The sequence below is a fragment of the Labrus bergylta genome, chromosome 17 (assembly GCF_963930695.1).
Source record: "Labrus bergylta chromosome 17, fLabBer1.1, whole genome shotgun sequence".
Lineage (NCBI taxonomy): Eukaryota > Metazoa > Chordata > Actinopteri > Labriformes > Labridae > Labrus > Labrus bergylta.
Window position 1 is genome coordinate 7,421,685 of NC_089211.1, and position 20,007 is coordinate 7,441,691.

The 20,007-nt window shown below is 43.0% G+C and overlaps 1 protein-coding gene across 7 annotated transcripts in view; it reads right to left on the minus strand.

The window, feature by feature from the left end:
* The window catches only part of sptan1 (spectrin alpha, non-erythrocytic 1), a 35,381-nt gene extending 16,621 nt beyond the window's left edge, over positions 1-18,760 (minus strand). For 3 of the 7 annotated variants that reach the window (XM_065965786.1, XM_065965783.1, XM_020640027.3), the window contains exons 1-22: positions 14,795-15,006; positions 8,557-8,796; positions 8,334-8,459; positions 7,331-7,471; positions 6,329-6,609; positions 6,093-6,237; positions 5,818-5,972; positions 5,496-5,631; positions 5,249-5,350; positions 4,712-4,849; positions 4,521-4,631; positions 4,327-4,404; positions 4,011-4,166; positions 3,524-3,728; positions 3,231-3,412; positions 2,889-3,132; positions 2,584-2,706; positions 2,268-2,485; positions 2,090-2,182; positions 1,552-1,686; positions 831-979; positions 520-576 (exon numbers count right to left, since the gene is read on the minus strand). In XM_065965786.1, the coding sequence (XP_065821858.1) occupies positions 520-576; positions 831-979; positions 1,552-1,686; positions 2,090-2,182; positions 2,268-2,485; positions 2,584-2,706; positions 2,889-3,132; positions 3,231-3,412; positions 3,524-3,728; positions 4,011-4,166; positions 4,327-4,404; positions 4,521-4,631; positions 4,712-4,849; positions 5,249-5,350; positions 5,496-5,631; positions 5,818-5,972; positions 6,093-6,237; positions 6,329-6,609; positions 7,331-7,471; positions 8,334-8,459; positions 8,557-8,796; positions 14,795-14,824 (3,245 nt within the window). In that variant the 5' untranslated portion in view covers positions 14,825-15,006. Of the gene's footprint in view, positions 1-519; positions 577-830; positions 980-1,551; positions 1,687-2,089; positions 2,183-2,267; positions 2,486-2,583; positions 2,707-2,888; positions 3,133-3,230; positions 3,413-3,523; positions 3,729-4,010; positions 4,167-4,326; positions 4,405-4,520; positions 4,632-4,711; positions 4,850-5,248; positions 5,351-5,495; positions 5,632-5,817; positions 5,973-6,092; positions 6,238-6,328; positions 6,610-7,330; positions 7,472-8,333; positions 8,460-8,556; positions 8,797-14,794; positions 15,011-18,637 lie in introns of those variants that run through there. The other 4 variants (XM_065965785.1, XM_065965784.1, XM_065965787.1 and 1 more) reach the window with 4 other exon arrangements.
* Positions 18,761-20,007: the final 1,247 nt, after the last annotated feature.

Sequence of the window (20,007 nt, forward strand, 5' to 3'; positions counted from 1 at the left end):
GTTTACATTGGCAACAGGTGTAGAGTGTTGAGGCAGGAGGATAAAAACTGACCTCCTCCTCATTTCTATACAATTAAACTTTTGATAATCACCTTTTGGGGACGTGTTTTCCTGTGAGGAAAGTCATGACTTTTACTGTATACTTTGAGTCTTTCCTTTGAACAAGCTACCTTGCTTGTCTACAACTTGAGTTTGTGATAATTCTAAAACCTCCTTAATCTGACTAGCACCGTGAGCCTTCGACAATGAGATGCAGAAATGAATAAAAACAGAACATTTGCAGAACAAAACAGCTGAAGACATGACTGAAAAATAAGACATCATCATCCAGAGGCAGGCCGGGAATGAAGAGGAAGTTAAAGGTTTGGATCAGAGGCGCTTCTATCCCCGTACTGAATAGAAGTCGAGGGTGAAAAACATGACATGAAGGGTTTCTGGGTTTGAAGGGATGTAAAGTCGAGGATGATATCTAGTGGTTTCACGATCACAACACGCAGAGAGTCGCTGGGTCCTACTCACAGCTCTTCCACCTGCATCATGCGCACTGACACACTGCAGGCCTCCTTGGCGACATGTCTGCTCAGAGGCAGGGCGCGGCGAGTGCACAGCGACACAAGATTAAGTTGTTACACACAGCGAGAGGACAGCAGAGGACACAGAGACAGAGGCCAGGGGGGAGACCGTTAGTGAGCAGAAAATATGATTAGTGGGAAGTGAAGAAAGGTTAAACTCAACAATGAAGAGGAAAAGTTACAGCAGGAAAAGGAGGAAATGATTAGACCGTTATATTCTGCGCTGAGACTAAAGAGGGTATGATGAGGGGTTCTTACTGATTGTCAATCTGGTCTTGGCGCAGAGCGATGCTGCCATGCTCATCCAGCAGGTTCTCCCTGGAGGAGGACTGGGTGGGGTCCAGCTTCTTCACATAGGCAGCAGGAACAAAGCCCTGACGATCGTTCACCTCCACCTTCCACCAGTCCTGCAGCAGCGGAGGAGAGGAAAATCAGCAAGAGTCTACTTGGCAGGTTCATGCCGTTAAGTTACAAAAAATCCCAGGTAGTCTGACGAGTATTATTTGAGTCTGTATGTTGTTTTTCTGCGTGTTTATTTGTTAATTCCTAAAAATCTCCCCAGAGCAACAACTGGAAAGTATAGTGCAGCTCAAAATAGTTCCAAACAAATGCAGGATTCAATGCTTTTAAAATAATGATTCAGTCTGCAAATAACAAATATGTCCTTATTAATTTATCTGCTATTTTTTGTCAGTCTTCTGTTAAATGTTTGGTCAATAAAATGTAAAAAATGCTTATCATAAATGTACCAGAGCCAAAAGTGACATCTTTAAATAAAATCTTTTCTCAACCAACTGTCCAAAACACAATTCTTTTTTTCTTTTTTGTTTACAATCAATGACGGAGAAATGGAGAAAATCCTCCCAACAAAGAGGCTGGAACCAGAAACGAACGATATTTAACCCTGAAAATGACTCAAATAAGGACAAATTACGTAAATGCAACTCTCAGTCAGACGGAGCTTGTTTTTAAGCGTTACCTTGTTGGTGCTGTTGAGCAGAGTGAGGATGTCCCCCTTCTTCATGGTGACCTCACGGGGACTCTTCTCCTGGTAGTCGTACAGAGCGAGGACCAGCTCCTTCCCGGTCTCATCGTCAGTGGGTGCTACTTGTTGCTGTTAAATGAATATCATAAGTTACTTATGGTAGCTTTATGTTTAAACTAAAGAGACTTTGATGATGTGAGTAACTAATCACAGGGTTTATAGTGATTAAAACTGATCTCAAATCAAGCTGAGCTTCTTTCATTTAACCTTTGAGAAAATGATACAATATGTCAAACCTCTAAAAACTGATTTTGTAAGGATTATAAATATGCTTGTCTGTTTTCTTATCATTCACATATTTTTGGTTATTTATCTTCACCAATAACCTTTCTGTACGTTGCAACTGTGTGAAGCCATACTATAACTATGCATGTAGTAGTTTAAAGTCTTTTTTTTTTTTTTTTTTTTAGTAAAGGGTCTGAAATTATATGACTTATTTGCCCCTGTGGGTATTTCAACAATCAATCATTACCCTGCAGGACTGAGCCTGTTCCTTCAGGGAATGGATGCTGCTGCCGTAGGCGCTCAGGTCAGACATCAGCGCCTCGTGCTTCTTCAGCAGAGCCTGTAGGAAAACGAAAAATTCAGCTACACTGTATCCACCACCACAAGAATACAAAGGAGGCATGTAGAATGAACGCATCATGAACCTCAGCAGAGTCCTCGTCTTTTCCGTAGTCCGGGCTCCCCACGATGGGCTCCTTCTCCCTCATCCAGGACTCGGCCTCGTTGGCATCAGCAAAGTACTGCTGGGCCTGTAGAGAGTCCTCCAGGTCCTGTCTCCTCTGGGAGGCCTTCGACTTCAGCGTGTCCCAGCGGCCATGCAGTTCAGCCAGCTTAGTTTTCACATCATCTGCAGCAAAGTGTCCTGAGAAGACAGACGAGGGTCGACATTCAGTTCAGAAAATATTTTAAAACCATCTCATAAAAGATTACCCAAACAAGGCTTAGAAACGAGATGAGTACCTTCCTCCACCATGGCATCTCCTTTCTGGGTGACGGCCTTGATGCGAGGCTCGTGTCCGGTGATCTCGGCCTGCAGGGCCTGGTGCTTCTTCAGCAGGTTCTGGACACCAATCAGGTCTTTGCCTGAGGGGGAAAACACAACACAAGGCTTTTAAATACCCTAATAATCTAAAACATTTCAAGATGGTTGACTCCAATTCAAAACAAAAGCATCTTACAAATTAACTTCTTGATTATATGAAGTTGACCCACTTATATTTTAAATTGATCATTACCGCCTGGACGATGAGTACGCTAAGAGTTACCTCTGTTAGTGGAAGCAGCGATGGGCTCTTTCTCTCTGATCCAGGTCTCCTCGTCCTCCACGTCTCTGAACAGTTGCTGCAGCCTCAGGGAGTCGGACAGCTTCTGCTTGCGTGCAGCCATCGGCTCGCGGAGAGCTTCGTAGCGCACCACCAAAGCCTCTTGCTTCTTACGGATGTTGTCGGCGTCAAAGTGTCCCGCCTCTTGGAACTGGCGAGCTTGGATAGTGATGCCATCAATGCGATCCTGGGGGACAAGAATTCACACAGTTGTTACTCCACGGTAGTGTGCATAGAAAAACAAACACTTAATATCAGGTGTGCGTTCACAGTGAAGATGCTAACCTGGTGAGCAGCCACGTCAGCCTCCAGCAGGGCGTGTTTCTTCTGCAGGTTCTGGACACTCGTCAGGTCTTTCCCGTAGTCGTCTGAAGCCAGGTGACCCTCAACCTCGTACAGCCACAGCTCGATGTCCTCCACGTTCCTGTTGAACTGCTGCTGCTGGTTGGCCTCACGCAGCTTGATGCCTAAAATAAGACATAATATAATTAGTTTAATATCTCTATTAAATGTTTATTTAACAAAATAAAATACGTCTTTACAGTGCGGACTGTGTCTCTACTTTCTGCAGGCAGTACCTTTGAGCTCAGTGGCCTCCAGCAGTTTCTTCCACTGGGAGCTGACCTCCTCCATGCGACCGGCCACCTCATCGGAGGCGTAATGTTTTCCATCCAGCAGCTCCTGACCGGACTTCTGCAGAGCATCGATGCGGCTCTGATTGGCTGACAGCTCAGCTTCAAAAGCCTGGTGTTTCTGCACCTTACCCTGCAGGTTAGAGGGGTCCTGGTACAAGGAGAGCAAGACAGAGAGGTTAGAAGAGGGAAGGTTAGAAACTGAAAGAGTAACAGAAACATCCCACAAAAAGAATCCAGCAAAATATTAAAATATATAACTGCAGAAGAAGAAATAACTTTTTTTCTGTTTTGATTAAATTTCCAACGTGGTGTTTAAAGTTTCTCAATGTCTTTGTTGAACTCTGGGTTTCCTGACTTCTATGAGAACCCACAATTTTAGATCTTCTTTTGATAAAGAGCATCCTTCATCTCTCTTTTTTTGAGGGTCTACCTTGTAGGCTTCATCTGTAGCGGTCTTCATCTTCTCATTGATCCAGCTCTTGAGCTCATCAGAGTCCCTGAAGAACTGCTGCAGGTGGAAAGAGTCCTCCAGGGCGGCACGACGAGAGTGAGCACGCTCATGCAGGGCGTTGCGGCGGCTGAGAAGCTATAAATGTGCAAAGAAGAAGAGAGGACATTTTTTAGTTTTAAGTTTAAATTAAAAGAAAAGAAAAACTAATACACACTGCTTTGTCCGGTACTCATATTTGAGCTGGTTCAGACTTTTGATTTAAAGAGGAGTTAACAGAGCAGTCAGTTGTACTCACAGCATCTCTGCGGGTTGCCACATCCTCTTTGGCGTAGTGGTTGTTCTGGATTAGTTTGGTAGCAAACTCATCGAGGGCCTGGAGACGACAAAAAGAGTCAAAGGGAATCCTTTTTAGCACAACAACAAAATGACAGGAGAATGGTAGTCTGGCTTTTAAACTGGAATGTGGATTGTGTTGCATGAGAAACTCACAGTGATCTTCTCTTCCTGGGCACTAAGAGACTTCTCAAAGTCCTCGTGTTTCTTCAGCAGGGCCTCTACGCTGTCCAGGGAGTCCCCGAGGTCTTCATTCAGGAGGAAAGCCTACATAAAGAAACACACATTAGAAACTAGACAGTACACAGTGGGGTCTCCTGATGAGACATATCGGAGATTAAAGTTACCTCTTGTTTGCTCATCCAGTTGTCAACCTGCTCGGTGTCTCTGTAGAAGAGCTGCAGGTCCATGCACTGCTCGTACTGCTGCCTGCGAACCTCCCACAGCTCCAGCAGAGACTCCTTCTCCTCAGTGAGGATGCCCAGCTGCACAAAAGAACCATTAAAAACAATTTAGATGTTTGATGGTACATTGTAGAGTGTTGAAATATACAATAAAGCCAGGGCTCTATAATGTACCCAAGATTCTGTTTTTTAATCAAATAGTGTGTCTGTGTTTAAAGATTAAGAACATTCTGAGAAAAGACATGAGAGAGTAAATGAGAGAACACAGTAAATATAGATATTGCTGCTTGTTCTGCTAAGTGCATTTGACATTTTTCAGATATCATAACTCGACTTTCTTGCAAGTCATGCAACATTCACTGTTTCGATTTTGCATATTCCCCTTTTCTTATTTTTTGCATTACAGAATTTGCAAGACTCTAAACCTCACAATAGTACAAAAGAGAAGTAAAATCTTGGTGCCGCCATGGTGAGTCTTACCTTTTCCTTGACCTCATCAGAGGCGTAGTGTCCGGTGTTGAGCAGGGCCTGACCGGCTTCATCAGTGGCTCTAAAGCTGTCTTCATGAGCATCGATCTCTCCCTGAGAAACAAAAAAAGAAACACACTTAAAAACTATCTTTGCTTCTCCGTATGTGTGACATGAATGTTCTTCATGTACAGCGTTCTTAAAAAAATAAAGCAAAAAGTTAATAATCAAGCTGCTTTGACTTCATCAGAGATCTAACCTTGTGCTCCTGGTGGCGGTCCAGCAGAGCCTCGGCTCCAGCCACGTCATTGGCCAGTTCATCGGCATTAATCAGAGCTTTCATCTCCGTCACCCAGCTGGTCAGATCCCTGAAGTCAGCCGTGAAACGCTGCAGGCTAAAGAGAGAGACACAAGAGGGCAGGAGTGAGCAGACTTCGGTGGTGCAGCCTTACACACCCTGAGAACTCTCACTGAGCCAACATCTGTGTGTGCAATAACAATGTTCATATTCTTACTTAATGTGTCTTTTTAGTTAGACGATGTGTTGTTGGGTAATCCCTAAACGGTGTCTGATGTTTTACCTGTACGAGTCGTTGAGGCGGGCGCGGCGCTCATCAGCCAGGGTGTGGATCTGTTCCCAGTTGGTGATGAGCTCGTCCTTCTTCAGGTGGATCTGGGCGGCGTTTTGAGGATGTGTCTGCTGCAGGCGCTCTGCATCACCACCCAGAGTGTTAACCTGATTCAAGGAGGGAATAAAAGGAGACGATGAGAAATCTTTGTGAAAATGTCCCTGCTTCTCAATTGATTTATTCCCTCAGAGAAACTTTTCCTGAAGTGTTTATGTTCTCAATCTTACCTTGTCTTTCAGAGCAGCCAGGTCTCTCTCCAGACCCTCGTGTTTGCGGAGCAGAGCCTGCACGCTGGCCAGGTCACGTCCAAAGTCATCAGAGGCCATGAGCTGCTCCTTCTCCTTGATCCAGCTGATGGTCTCATCCACATCTCTGTTGGTAGAATTAAAAACAGTTTTTTTACTGGCAGCTCTTAACTTAGTTACATTTCAGTCAAATCACACAATGATTAAAGACTGTGTACCTGTTGAAGCGCTGCACCTCAGCAGCCCCGAACAGCTTGCCCTGCCTCTGCTGGGCGAGGCCCTTGAGGCGCTGCCAGGCTGCGTTCACCTCGTCCTGCTTGCGGACGATGAGCTCCGCCTCGGGGTGGGTCTCCTGGATCAGCTTGGACGCCAGCTGGTTCACCTCGTTCACGCGCTCCTCATGAGCGGCCAGGTCTGTCTGGAACTCCTCAAACTTCTTCTGCAGGAGCTCCACGTGCTCCAGGTCCTGGCCCAGCTCCTCGGAGGTCGCCATGGTTTCCTACAGGTGGAAAGGTAAACAGTCCAGTTTTCTTGCTGAGAACTTATAGAGGATGCATATCCAGCAAAACGTCTAATTTAAAAAGCATTTGTTAACGGACAGCTAACATTTTAATATCTGAGCAACAGGCACCGTTTTTATTCTTCCTATCTCTAACTAAACTTTTGAACTTCCATAACAGACAGATCCTGCTTTGAATCTAAGCAACATTCATTCAAGATGCCACTTTTCATTCCCCTGTAACTGGAGAAGTTTTGACCTTAAGTAACCTGACAAACTTAACCTTGTTTTATATTCCTCAGTTGGTTAATTGGCATGGTAAGCCTGGGGCAAGTTCTTTAGCTTTAGCCTATTATCATTTTACATAAACCAGGACGTCTATTTTGTCCTCACACTTGCTTATTGATCTCATTCAAACCTTTATGAAAGATTTTCTGAAACTGCGTGTGTAATGGAGGAGGATCCCCACTGTGTGCCTAATGCACCTTCTTGTAGGATCAAATTGGGCTGAGAGCAAGTCAAACTTTGAACTAAAGGGTTGTTAATGAACCTCATCATGGCGCTCACCCAGAGATTATACCTATAGAAGACCTCACACCTTCACGTCCCTGAAATTACTGTATGTTTGTTTGGTAAAGTCAATTTTTTCATTGTAAACTTAGATTTTTGCTCCTTGAATTTTTCCTAAACATAACCTGCATTTTTGTTGCTTGAATCTTACCTTGTCACTGATCCAGTCGAGGGCATCCTCACACTCACGCAGGTACTGGACCAGTTTCTGGGCCTGCAGGAGGCGCGTGCCCTTCTCCTTGGTCCTCAGCAGCAGGAGGTCCCACAGACGATGCAGCTCCTCCAGACGAGTCTGGTGCACAGGGTGAAGAGGTGTTACATCACTCATACAAAGAGGTAAAGACGGTCAAAGAAAATCACAGTATTGGTTCGAAGATGAAAACACCTGAATAAAGTGGGATCGTCTTCTATGTGAGGTCTAGATGTTTAAATGCTAATATGTTCACGACAATAGATGAGCCACTGATTTGTAAAGTGTGTATCGTTCATGACTGAGGCCAGCCGTCACTCTTAGCTACAGAGCGGAGCGGGGCACCGTGATCATCAGGAACAAAGTAGCTTGAAATTAGGTTTAGTGAAGGAGGAGTAATGATGGAATTTTTTATATAATGGTTATCATGCAGCATTTAAGATCTCTGCACACGCTCTCAGAAACACAGGTGGAGGTGATCAGATAGAGAGAGAGCAGTTAAGTCTCTCATTATGTATGTAGTATGGAGAAAACAAAAATGTGTCTTTAATTATAAAATGGCTCTTGAAACGGGGGGGTCGTCTTTCAATCAGGGACGTCTTGTATTCGAACCAATAGAGTCGAAATGAATTCCAGGGAAAACACAAGAGGACAAACGTCCATACTCCAGGAGAGGACATAGAGATTCCTTTATCCTACCCGGATAATAAAGTTAATTTTTTAACAACAGAATGAGAAGAAAGTTTAGCTTGTACAAAGAGCTGCAGCAGGAGTTTTCACTTCACTCAAGAGTCACACGTCGTCCACAGCAGCTCAACACCTACTTTTATATACTCCGCCATATTGAAACTTGTAACTATGGGTCTCTGTTGTGTCCGGTAAGGCGTGTAGGACTGAATCACATGGAGCAGGTTAAAGGCGGACAGGTTAGAGAGACATCATGTTAATTATTGTTTTGTCTTACTCGAATGGTCTCGGAGGAAAAGTGCCCCTCGTTGATCATCAGGTTTCCAGTGTCGTCCAGTTTGATGATGGCCTCGGAGTTGGCCTGAACTTCAGCTTCAAAGGCCTGGTGTTTCTGCAGCTTACCCTGTGCAGAAGACATTAAAGAAAGAAATCAAGACATGAGGAAATAACGAGCTCATACACACCAGAGAAACTTAAAAACCATGGGGGGGGGGGCATACCTGCAGGTTAGAGGGGTCCTTGTAGTTCTCATCTGATGCAATCTGCAGCTTCTCCTGGATCCACTTCTCCAACTCGTCTGCGTCACGGCGGAAGAACTGAAAGCGGTAAGAGTCCTCCAGCTTCTGCCGGCGCATAATGGACAGGTCCTTGAAGCGCCGGTAGCGGTCGAGCACCTGCTGTCGGCGCTCCTGGATGTCTTCGGCTGTCTCCAGCACTTTGGCCCCTGCGGTGTCCATTCTCTGGAAAAACACACAGATAAGACTCATTATTTAATTTATCATAGCATTAAAATGTTTTTTACCGAACAGGTCAAAAACAGCATCCATGAAAGGTCAGCTCCGGGCAGAGGAAGTTATTTTATTTAACCCTCTCATGGAACAAATATTTTCGTAACACAAAGTAAAAAGTAACATCAAGGTGAGCCCTTTAGTCTGCACAGTAGGATAGCTCCTCTTTCTGAATCCACTTGAAGGTGTGTGCATTATTCATGACACCCAAAGAGACTGCTTCAGCAGCAGTGTGGACTCACAGTTACACTAAGCACACCCCCCCTCATCAGTCCTGCACCATATGAGAAGAACATGCAATGTGTGCTTACATTGTTCATTATTGGGATAACAATATGAAGTGCACAAAATAAAGAAATATTACAGAGTGCATCTTAACTTTAAGTTGAATGTTTTAAGTGTATCTGCTGAGTGAGAAAGCATTGCTTGGTTAAGTCAATATTTTTTGACTTTTTAGCAGAGCCCGACTGATTTATCGGACAGTTGATAATATCGGCAAATATTAGCATATCCAATAATCGTATCGGCTAATTGTATAGCAGATATGCTATAAAAACCAACATTTGTCAGTGAAAATCACTGAAGGAAGATGAAGAGGAGATATCTGTCTGGGAGTGAAAAAAAGAGGAAGAGCATCGGGACACGAGGAGATATATTAGAGGTTGGAGGGGCCCCCCCAATTAATTCTGTAGACACAGACTCTAGAATCGCCACGGGGTCTCTTTCTATCTTGTTTTTTTCTCCAATATCTCCTGACTACAATGCTGGTCATCCCATGATCATTTTCTTGTGATCTTAAAAACAATAGGTTGATCACTGTCAAAGACCAGACATCGATATGACGTACTGCCATTGTCTGACAAAAGATACATGTCCGCTCAGGGCTTCCGTAGTTATCAGCCCTCCATGGAGTCAATGTTTAGGGTGAGAGAAAAAGTGGTTGATTCGTGGGCTCCGAGGCATGCCTGGGGGTAAATCAAAGGGTATGTAGGTGTTTTCATGAGTGCAGGTATTTGATCCATAATTGTTTCCCTCGCCTAAATCACCCTTGTGTGAAAATTTAACAGCAAAGACAAAACCTCACTGCTCTCAAACCTGATTTCAACATTTCTATCTTCCCAACAAGACTACCTTTGTCTTATGCCATCTCTCTTTAATGAATAGTTGACTATTTTAAATAAAAACTGAAGTGGAAACATTCACTACAAAGCTTGTCATATATGTGTCTCCAGGACCCTGAACTTGAACAGGACGTAAAAAAAAAAAGACTGTTTTTCTAAACAACCCCCCCTCTCCCTCTCCCCCCTCTTCCATCCTGTCTCTAGCAGAGAAACCAAAGGGGCCAGCAGCTGAAATAGTAAAATGCCAAAGAGGGGTGGGGGGTCGGAAATTCCACATGCATGCGAACAGTAACCGGGCTTCACTTCACAATGGGAGCGCTGCCGTCAGCTTCTCTGGCTAGCAAAAGCCTCGAACTGTGAGAAACGCCTGGCTAGAAAACTTTTTGATCTGCATTCACATCCGCTTCATTTCTAGGAATCAATGGAGGCAAAGAGCTGAGATTAAAGTGTTCAGAAATGTAACATGAGAGCAATTATCAGAGAAACCAATTAAGCGTTGACCCTGAAACAGAGAAAAATAAAAAGGCAGAGGGCAGCCGAGGATAAATTAGACGTCAGTTATTGATCCGTCTAACTTGACCAAGGTCAAGCAAAACCCTGCCTGAGTGCGGGCTGGGGTGAGCGGTCTCTTTAGAGTCTACCAGGCCAATGTAAAAGGTTTTTTGTTGATGCTGCAGACAGTGAGAAACAAAGGGATGGATAGATATAAGAGCGAGTGTGCTGGTCTGTGTCTACCATCAATGGGAGGATTAGTGGAGTCAGCAGTGCAGAGCTTTTTAACCGGAGCCAGAGGACAGGGATGCTTTCCCCCCCCAGAGAGGACATCAACATATTCCAGACTAGCAGGCATCCCAGTGAGCTCACACAAACAAACACACAACAACACACAGCAGTATCACTACATTAATGTAGATTAGTGGATGCCTTAAAAAAATGGCCGTCCAGGATGTTATCCAGCTCCCCTCCCCCTCGCCTAACATGTCCCAGTTCAGAGAGAGCTTAAATCATCGCAGGGATTTAAGCCGACTTCAGCCTCGTTCTGATGGAAGCTAAAGGGGACAGATTTTCTAACTTTAACACACCAGGGTTATTTTATTATTTGAATTAGGAAGGAAAAACCAGCTGAGGTAAAGCCCAGCCCCTTGAAGCCTCGCCAGGAAAACTTCACAGAGACAATCGAATTCAACGTGAAATAGTTTTATTGATAATTCTAACAGGTAAGGTGAGGAAGAGGCCTGAGTGCATTTTCGGTTTTCTGTAAAAACCTTGTAAACAATTAACCCTGTCGGATCATTTTGGGACTGTTAAGTTCAGAGCCCGCCTCCTTGTAGTTTTCGAGTTGGTTCAGACTCTACTTGTGAAAAACAAGTCAAAATGAGAGCAGGGTTACTTGCAGTTCTATGAAGCTCCTAAAAACAGCCCTGGGACTTCAGATAGCACTCTTCACCATCTTTTATCAGTAGATAACAGCTTCCCTCTCCCCAACTCACTGCTGCCTCTGAGGGCTTTTCAGCTCTCTGCAGCGCACACCCACACACACACATTAATATAAGTCTGCTGTACTGTCAGCTTCAAGTCCACAGAAAGCTGTAGTTACACAACCCTCACTCCCTTTCTTTGCAGGCTTAGTTAAAACATAATGTTGGGCGGGAACTCTGAGCTATTCCAGCTGCATGTGACTCTCTCACAGCCATCATCTTCCAAAGTCCAAATATCCATTTTAACGAGCACAGAAAAAGCAAACGCAAAGAGTATTCAACTGTAAACATCTTCCTGTGTTTGGAAATGATGATGAAAAAATACATATGGCAAATAATAAAAGGAAAAAGGATATCAGCCTTCTTTTTCCCTTTAAAGTCAGCCATTAAGTCTGACGCTGTAGTACTGTACGCTACTAGCTCCCAGATAGCCTAACAGCTGACTGCTAGAATTCTATCTGCAGAGGAATAAATGTTTAAAGGCATGAAGCTGGTGTTTGTCAGTGGAGATTCAAAAGTGCAAAGTGGCAGGACAGTACTTAGAGGCGAGTGCAACCGAAACAATAATCAAATGTGTCACTGCAATTTAGACATGGCCGAGAAAAGGGCCTTAAAAAAAAGGAGGTCTCAGGCATGTTTCCTGTGTACTCGAGTACAGTCTGAGTCTGCAGGTGATGTCAACGCAACTGTGATCAAACAAGGAAGTGGACCGCTATACGACGTCGTTCTAAACGGCTCCTGGCGCTTCAAAAACTACTGTATCCCCGCAGCACGGTCCTGTTTCATCCTCCGAGCTGCACAGTAGATGTGGAAAGTAGGAAGAGGGTCGTTGAAGGAGTCTCAGAAATAAGAAAAACATCCACAGTTAGCAGGATGGACTCAATGTGTGAGTGGTTGCCATGGTTGCTTCTTCTTCTTTGTGCCTTTTGGCGGATATGCAAACCAACTATGTGCATACTGCCACATGCTGTTTCGGACTGTGAACATAGGCAAGTGTACTTGGTTATGGAACCATGTTACTAATGTGAAGGCAGACCAGCGGGGGGGGGAGGTGGATCGTGCTCAGGCCAGGTACGAAACAATCGTGCCTAATTTAAAGACGCCCTAAGATGAGCTTCTATACCAGCTGTAAGAAAAGGAAGAACACAAATATATGATAGGTATAATATGATTTTTTAACTATCACAACTATGATGGTTTGATATTTGTTGAGGTCTTAAGGGGAGGGCATTGTTGCAGAAGTACAGTTATTTATATTGTTTATAATACATTTACTTTTCTAATTAAACTGAAGCATCTGCAATCCCGGTTTTGCTCTCGGCAACATTGAGATTCTCATAATATTTCATTCACTCTGCAGCCCTAGCATCCATCCAACATTAGGCGTTCTACAAATCAGACTATCTCCAAGAGCTCCTGCACAGATAGATATTTTTAGAGATACAGCGTTCTGTAGCTCCTGTTCAGCCTGGAGGTGCTGAGAGAAATTTAACAGCCGATAAGAAAACATAAGTGCGGGGGCGGATGAACGGAGGCTAATGGTTATCGATACAGCCCATTAAAATGACGGCTCTCACAATGCATGAATTAGACGGAACAATCATCAAAAACCTTCCATCAAGGTCTTTGCATCCTTCCTGTCGTAGAGAAAATCCAAACCTCTCTGTGCACAAAAAACTGAAACTCTGATAGATAACACCCCTCAGGGTGAGGCGAAGCTAAATCAATAGATCACGTTGACCTTCTCAAACTCCCCTTGTTATCACTGGAGAAGAGGATGAAGTCACCCACTCAGAGAGTCTCAGTTACCATGGTGAACCATCTGTATGTATGAACAGGGGTTGTTCTGAATGACGCCATACTGGGAGGATGGAAGCTGAAGGAATTTACAGGAAACGAGAGAGTCTCATGACAGAAGGCAAGAATATTTCTCTGCTGAGGAACAGAGGATGATGACGATGGTTATATAACCCGGCTTTTTCTTTTCCTCAAACTGAACTTTTCACAACTCTCGGGTGGCTGAGGATTGAGTTAATTAAAGATTTAATCAAAGTATGTGACGTACAAGCAAACACTGCTAACAGTTGAATTAGGTTGTAAGACGTATGTAACAAACACATTCTTCCATTTTTTCCCCCTGAAAGTCAGGTTGAGGATTTATTTTTATTAAATAAGTTATCTGATAGATGCCTCTTTATAGTCGGGGTATACATGCAGAGATAAAAGAGGCTGCAATCGCTTCAGCTTCATCCTTTGGGGTAAATGCACCCGATTGAGTACATGAAAATTCTTGTTTTTGCCTCTGACTGGCTCAGACTGTTTTTCTACATGTCGGACGCCATTACAGAAAGGATACAGAAAGGATTCCTACAGCAGAGGCTGCAGCAGAGAACAAGCAACTCCTGTTTTCTGCAAGGTTATATGGCTGCAAGGTTAAATGGCTGTTTCTTGACAATGGTGGATTTTAAAGCCGTTCTCACATACGCACTTCATCTGAAAATGTCAAGGAAAGTTCAGGCTGACTTGCTTGTGCGCACATGAACCAATCCCTATCAGAACGGACATAAAAAGGACGACGTGGAAGTGTCGGACGAGGCAACACAATCTGTCACATTCACAACATACTGAGCAGAACATAGAACAAATCAAGCATTTTCATTACGTGCACAGAGATCGTATCAGACACGCACATAGAGTCAACGGTCGTGTATCGATGGCAGGAAAGGGGTTATAAACATCACCACCTCCTCCTGCTCGCTCTGAGTACATTTTCCTGAATATTTCTTGCTGCGTTCTCACGTTGACCCAACTGACTTCAACGTAGCAAAATTTACTAGGGGGCTGGCAAGAAAATCTTGGTATAGTGGGAGTGAAATCATACAAGGCGAAAATATAGATGACTGTTATAATTTCCCATAAATAAATCAAACATTCATACATTAAATGGAGACTCTATGAATAAAATATACGAGAACAAAACAGACAAGGGCAGTAGCCCGAGCAGACACAATCCATTAACATTTGCTGAGTGTTGCCTGTGTTGCCTGTGTTGCCTGTCCAATCCATTTAACTTGCCTTTTACTCTCTACTCCTTTTAGCTTCATAACAGGCAAGAAGAGCACAGGCTTACCTCAATGTTGCCTGCAGGTCTTAATGCTGTCAGGCTTTGAAATGCATGATGGAGGTTCACCGTTACCTTGCATTTTCACAAAAAGAATATCACACCAACCAAAGACATGCAGGAAAACAAACTAATCTCCTCACTGGATTTATGAGGACAGAATTCTTCAGGGATCTGCCGGGATAGGACACACTCAAAGGCATGCACAGTTTAAAGCACAAGCAGCTTACCCAATCCTGTAATGTCATCAAACAATCCATTTTCAAACAGACAGATCAGAGACGATAGTGTGCAAGAATGGAAATAAAACAAGAGCAAAACCAAAACAATACACACAAAGAGTTTCTTCCAGCCTCTATCCTCAGATTTTCTTGCAGGCTATATCTTTGGTGAAGCCATGGCCTGCAGCAGTGTCTCTGTAACTGTCTGTAAACAGTTTGATATTCACTGAAGAAGTCTGACCTACTACTACGCAGCTCAGACAGGCGCATTGCACCTGCAGTGACTCGGCTGTACAAAGGAGCAAGCCAAGATGTAGCCCAGCCCATGCGTCTGTCTCTGCTCTGAACCTCCTACCCCCTCCCTCCGGCTCTCTCCCATCACCCTTTACTCAGCAAAACAATCCCCACTGCCCCACACTGCTCTCGAATGTTCCTCTTTACACAACATTGAGGACACACAAACAGAAGCACACAGCGATAAACACACAGGTGTTACCTTGAGTTGGGGTTTAGTAAAGGTTGACATGGTGCGCAGGCTAATCTGTATAAAGGCACAACATTATTCCAACAAATCAGTAAGAAGTAAACAGAAGTTATCATTCAGAGAAACAAGATTCTTTCAGCTGACAAAACTGCAAAATAAGGATGGAAACATGCGGATTCGTCTTCGCTAATCGAGTTTCAAAACGTGCTGTAGGTAGTTTGCAGCAGCAGCAGAATCACAATGAGTTAGCAGCAGGCTGTTCTATTTCTGCCAGCCAGGCCCAACACAAAAACTAACGGCCCTGGAGGCATGCAGGCCTATTTTCTAATCAGGTCATGGTCAATTTGTAGGCTGCGCAGGTTCAGAGCGGGGTTTTGGAGAACAGAAACATGTAGGTCTTTATTCACTGAAGCTGTGTTAAAAATGCAATATAAGTTAATCATTTTACTCAACAGCGAAACAGACAGGCTGATCATGAACAACTGCAGGGCTGATAACGCAGGAAACGACCGACCCCACCCTTCTTCAATGGCCTTCTAATACCATCATCAAATATGTGATGCAAAATGCATTGTGCTAAATGATATATAATGTCTACTTTGCATTACTGAACAACCACTAGCACTTTACAAACACTGACCGGAATGACAACTAGCTTGCGTTCATTTCCTGTTTTGCTCGAGTCCGGCTTCTCAGCTTAACAACGGATGTTAGTGGAGAACACAAACAAACAAGGTAAACTCTAAAAACATGTGTGGTCAGCAGCCATGTTACTGTTTACACATCTTCCAGTTATTTTCCTTTTGTACAAACGTAAAGCTGCAAGCCAAATATCTCGAGATAATCAGGCTGTCTACTGAAGAGAACAATGTCTAAACGTCATATATTCACGTGGCGAAGGCATCAAAAATCTAATTAAACTGCGGCAGCATTGAAGGACTTTTAATTTGCTCTGGGAATAACCTGACAAGTATTTTAGGAACCGTAGCTCATAGACCTGGCCCATTTTGTTCACAAGTTTCTGTAACACAGATTACTCTGGCTTCAGTGCCAACTTTAAATGTCCAAAACTCCATCAGAGGTTTTTATTTCTGGTCACGTCCTGCAATTCCACTTCTTGAATGCCTTACGAATGGGAAAACACCCCGTCATCATCTCGGGAATCAGTCTATCTACTGCACAATCTAACGCAGCCAGAATCCCAGAATGCAGCCAAGAGATAATCAGGTTTGTTCATTAGCACAACTTTTCTTCAGATGATATCATAAAAATGTTAAAAACAACACCTCTGCATTATTCTATTTGGGTATTTAAACCGACTATAATGAGAGTTTTACGCCCAATGTTAACATAACGAGTGATTCGTGCATAGAACAAATAAAATCTAATTATTCATTGTTTTTTATTCCCCAGGTTACGGCTGCAACCTTCCCGGTATACGGTCTAAGTTAGTGACACGTCTGCTGCAAACAAGTTGAGGATTTTTCTGAGATATTTATGGTCTTGGTTTTTACTCGGTCTCAGAGCACTCTGGTCTCGGTTAGTGTGCTCTTCACTACAACACTATCTGTTTGAGTTACTGCAATGATATCATTAAATGAGTTAAAGGTAAATTCTCCGATGTTCTATCAAATGGTGCTACCAATCGAGATGTGCTACCATGCCGCTCTGTGCAGTACAGAGAGCTTATTTGAAAGGGACTTTTCATCTATCGAGAAATGCTCCCTCTTAAATCTTAAATCATTTTTAATACTGAGTATCAAAACATCCTTCCCGTGTCCTTACAGTACAAATCCAGCGAGTAGTGGTGTTTTCAAGTGATTCTGTACGGGGAGACTTATTCAGTATGAGATTTCACTTGCCCTGAAATGTTTAATGTTAGAGTCTCACATCTCAAATCTTAGAGGAGCCCGAACTTGGACTCTCTACTGGTCATCATTGTTCATAATGTGATTCTCTACTTTTAGTCTAACCCCTTGCAATCACTATCTTGTAGAGCAGGGGTGGGCAACTGGCGGCCCGGGGGCCACATGCGGCCCCCATTAACCCTCAACGTGGCCCTCAGGTCAATTTTGACATATCAATTAATTGGAAACATGAAGAAAACAAGACAAAATCTGCCATGAAATAACAAAAACCAGAAATATGTCCATAATAATATTTGATCACTGGTATATGTTGAGATAAATTTGAGACATAATTGACTGTAATCGTTTTTTGTATCCTACAATTTGGCCCTCTGGCAGTGAGAATTAAATGAATGAGGCCCCGTGTTGTGACCAAAGTTGCCCATCCCTGTTGTAGAGCCTGTAGCTTTCTATTTAAATTCCTCTGAGGAGTGGGGGGCTGCTGGTTGGTATGTGAAGAACTTGGCACCACCCTGCCAACAGCCATATGCTGGACAATCATTTGGTGAGGTGTTAGATAAAGCCCTCGTGTTATAACAGCTACAGACTCTTTTACTGAACCAGAATCATCAAAATGCAAACTATACTGTGTTATCTTTATGTAAATGACTTCCTTCTGTGACTGTATTCATCGCGTTGTGGAGATGACAGAGCCTTTTCATTGCCTTTTATCCACTCCATAAAAACGAGTAAGGAAAGATCCAACCATCAGATAACAAGTGTAAATGATTAACCATGACACAGTCCATAGTTTAAGAAAAGCAGTGTAACAAGAGGACTGACAGCTGAGGCCAAATGCCCCAAAGCTATTCGGCTGCACTGGGCGGCGGCTCCCTATCAGCCATGGCCGACAAATGTACCCCATGCACACCCTTTACATCCATAAAACATCAGGCATTTCATTCATTTATTACAAACACACAATGATCAAACTGCAAAGGAAGACCTATTGCACTCAATATTATTTAAAGACATTATTTATCACGCTGCAAGTGTAAGCTATCGTTAGCGGACAAGCTAGCAGATAGCATCTCCTGACAGACCTCTCAGCAACATGACATTTTACTAGACAAACAAAAGCATATTGTTGCTCCTTCATAGTAACACAACATTACCCGATATGACAAATACTTTTTTATTATAAAATACCCTTTTATCAAAACGCAACGCAGGTCAAGGTTCACTTATGTCGTTTAAATGCGATCAAATTTAATATTTTGATCATGTCTCTCCACACATCTTAAAGAGGCAAACTAACAAGCCGTGTTTGCTGTTATTTTATCTCCTGTAGTGTAAATATGACTCAACAAAAGGGGAGTGTTTGCTGCTAGCTTAGCTCACATTAGCCACCGAGCTAGCCAGAGAGCGATCATTGAATTAACAGAACAGTTTGAAGCGTCATTGTGAAGGTATTCCGTTTAATTTGCAAAAGATAATTTAACGTAAATGTGTTTTTCATACCTCGGTTTGTTTTCAACGAAGCTTAAGGAGGATGATGTTTGTCCAGGCGGATCGACGACGAAGGACGAGCGGCTGCTCTGGGATGGGTGACTGTTTTTTTTTTTTTTTTCTTACCAAATGTGACGTCATTTTCTGCAGCTGTACGGAAATAACCGAGTCTTTCCGGAAAAACACGAAGCTCCTTGACAGTTATGATATCAATAAGAATTGATTTGCTAGTTGATTGTACCATGATTTGGCGTATTTTTCCATTGGCGATCAAGCATTTGATAATTTCTCGAGTTATTTAAGTAATATTTCGAATTATTTGGTCGCTGAGATCTCGGATAAGTGCCTTTTTTCCTTTATTTTTATACAGGGATATTCAACTATAATACTATGGAAAAGGATTAGGGACAGGCATGAGAAATAAATAATAATAGGAGGAATATTTTTTTCCATTATGCGCTTCGATAAAAAAGTCAAAATGTTGAGTAAACAATCGAAATGTCAGGAATGAAGATACAATACATCTTTTTTTAAAATTCGACATTATTCTTGTCAATTCAACTTTATTATCAAAGTGCATAATGGAAAAAAAAACCTCCTCTCAATATTTATTTCTCATGACTGTCCCTTATCCTCTTCTGTAATAAAACAAAGGTCCAGTTAGAGACAGAGTGTGAAAATAAACAACCCTTCCATACATGAAACTCTGTGTTGTTTGAGGAGTCATAGCCTCTCTTATCAGCTGACTTCCACGAGGAAAATTCAGACCAGAGTATCAGTGTTCATGTGCTCACATGTTGTGGTTTTGCTTTTATTTTCCTACATAAACTCTCCTCACTGTATATTTCAAACTGTACATTCTCAAACTGAAACACTGGCTGTCCTATAAAGTGATTATGTGGTAAAGTTAAAGTGATGAACCAATTTACAGACTTACCTTTCACTTGGCGAATTTGTTCTTAAACTGACGGAATATGACAGAAGCTATTATCCTTTAAGAGAGTTGGCATGACTAATTTAGATGTAGAGAGTAGAGAGACCCTTTGAAGTCCCGGTGAGGACCAAGTCTGTAATTTGGTCTGGTAGCTGTAGAGGTTCCAGTTCACTTCCTGAAGACTGCTGAGGTGCCCTTGAGCAAGGCACTGAACCCCCATCCTCAGTTCAGGAGCGCTCGTTGTGTGCAGCCCCCTTCACTCTGACATCTCTCCATTCATGTCCACAGGATTCTGTTTGTGAATTTGTGTATTTCAGCCTGTATGTGCGTAGCATGTTCAACAACAGAGTGTTAAATTTGAATTTCCCCTCGTGCGATTAATGAAGTATATCTTCTTAAAAATAGGAGACGAGGAAACAACACACCAAACATTAAGTCATCTTTGACG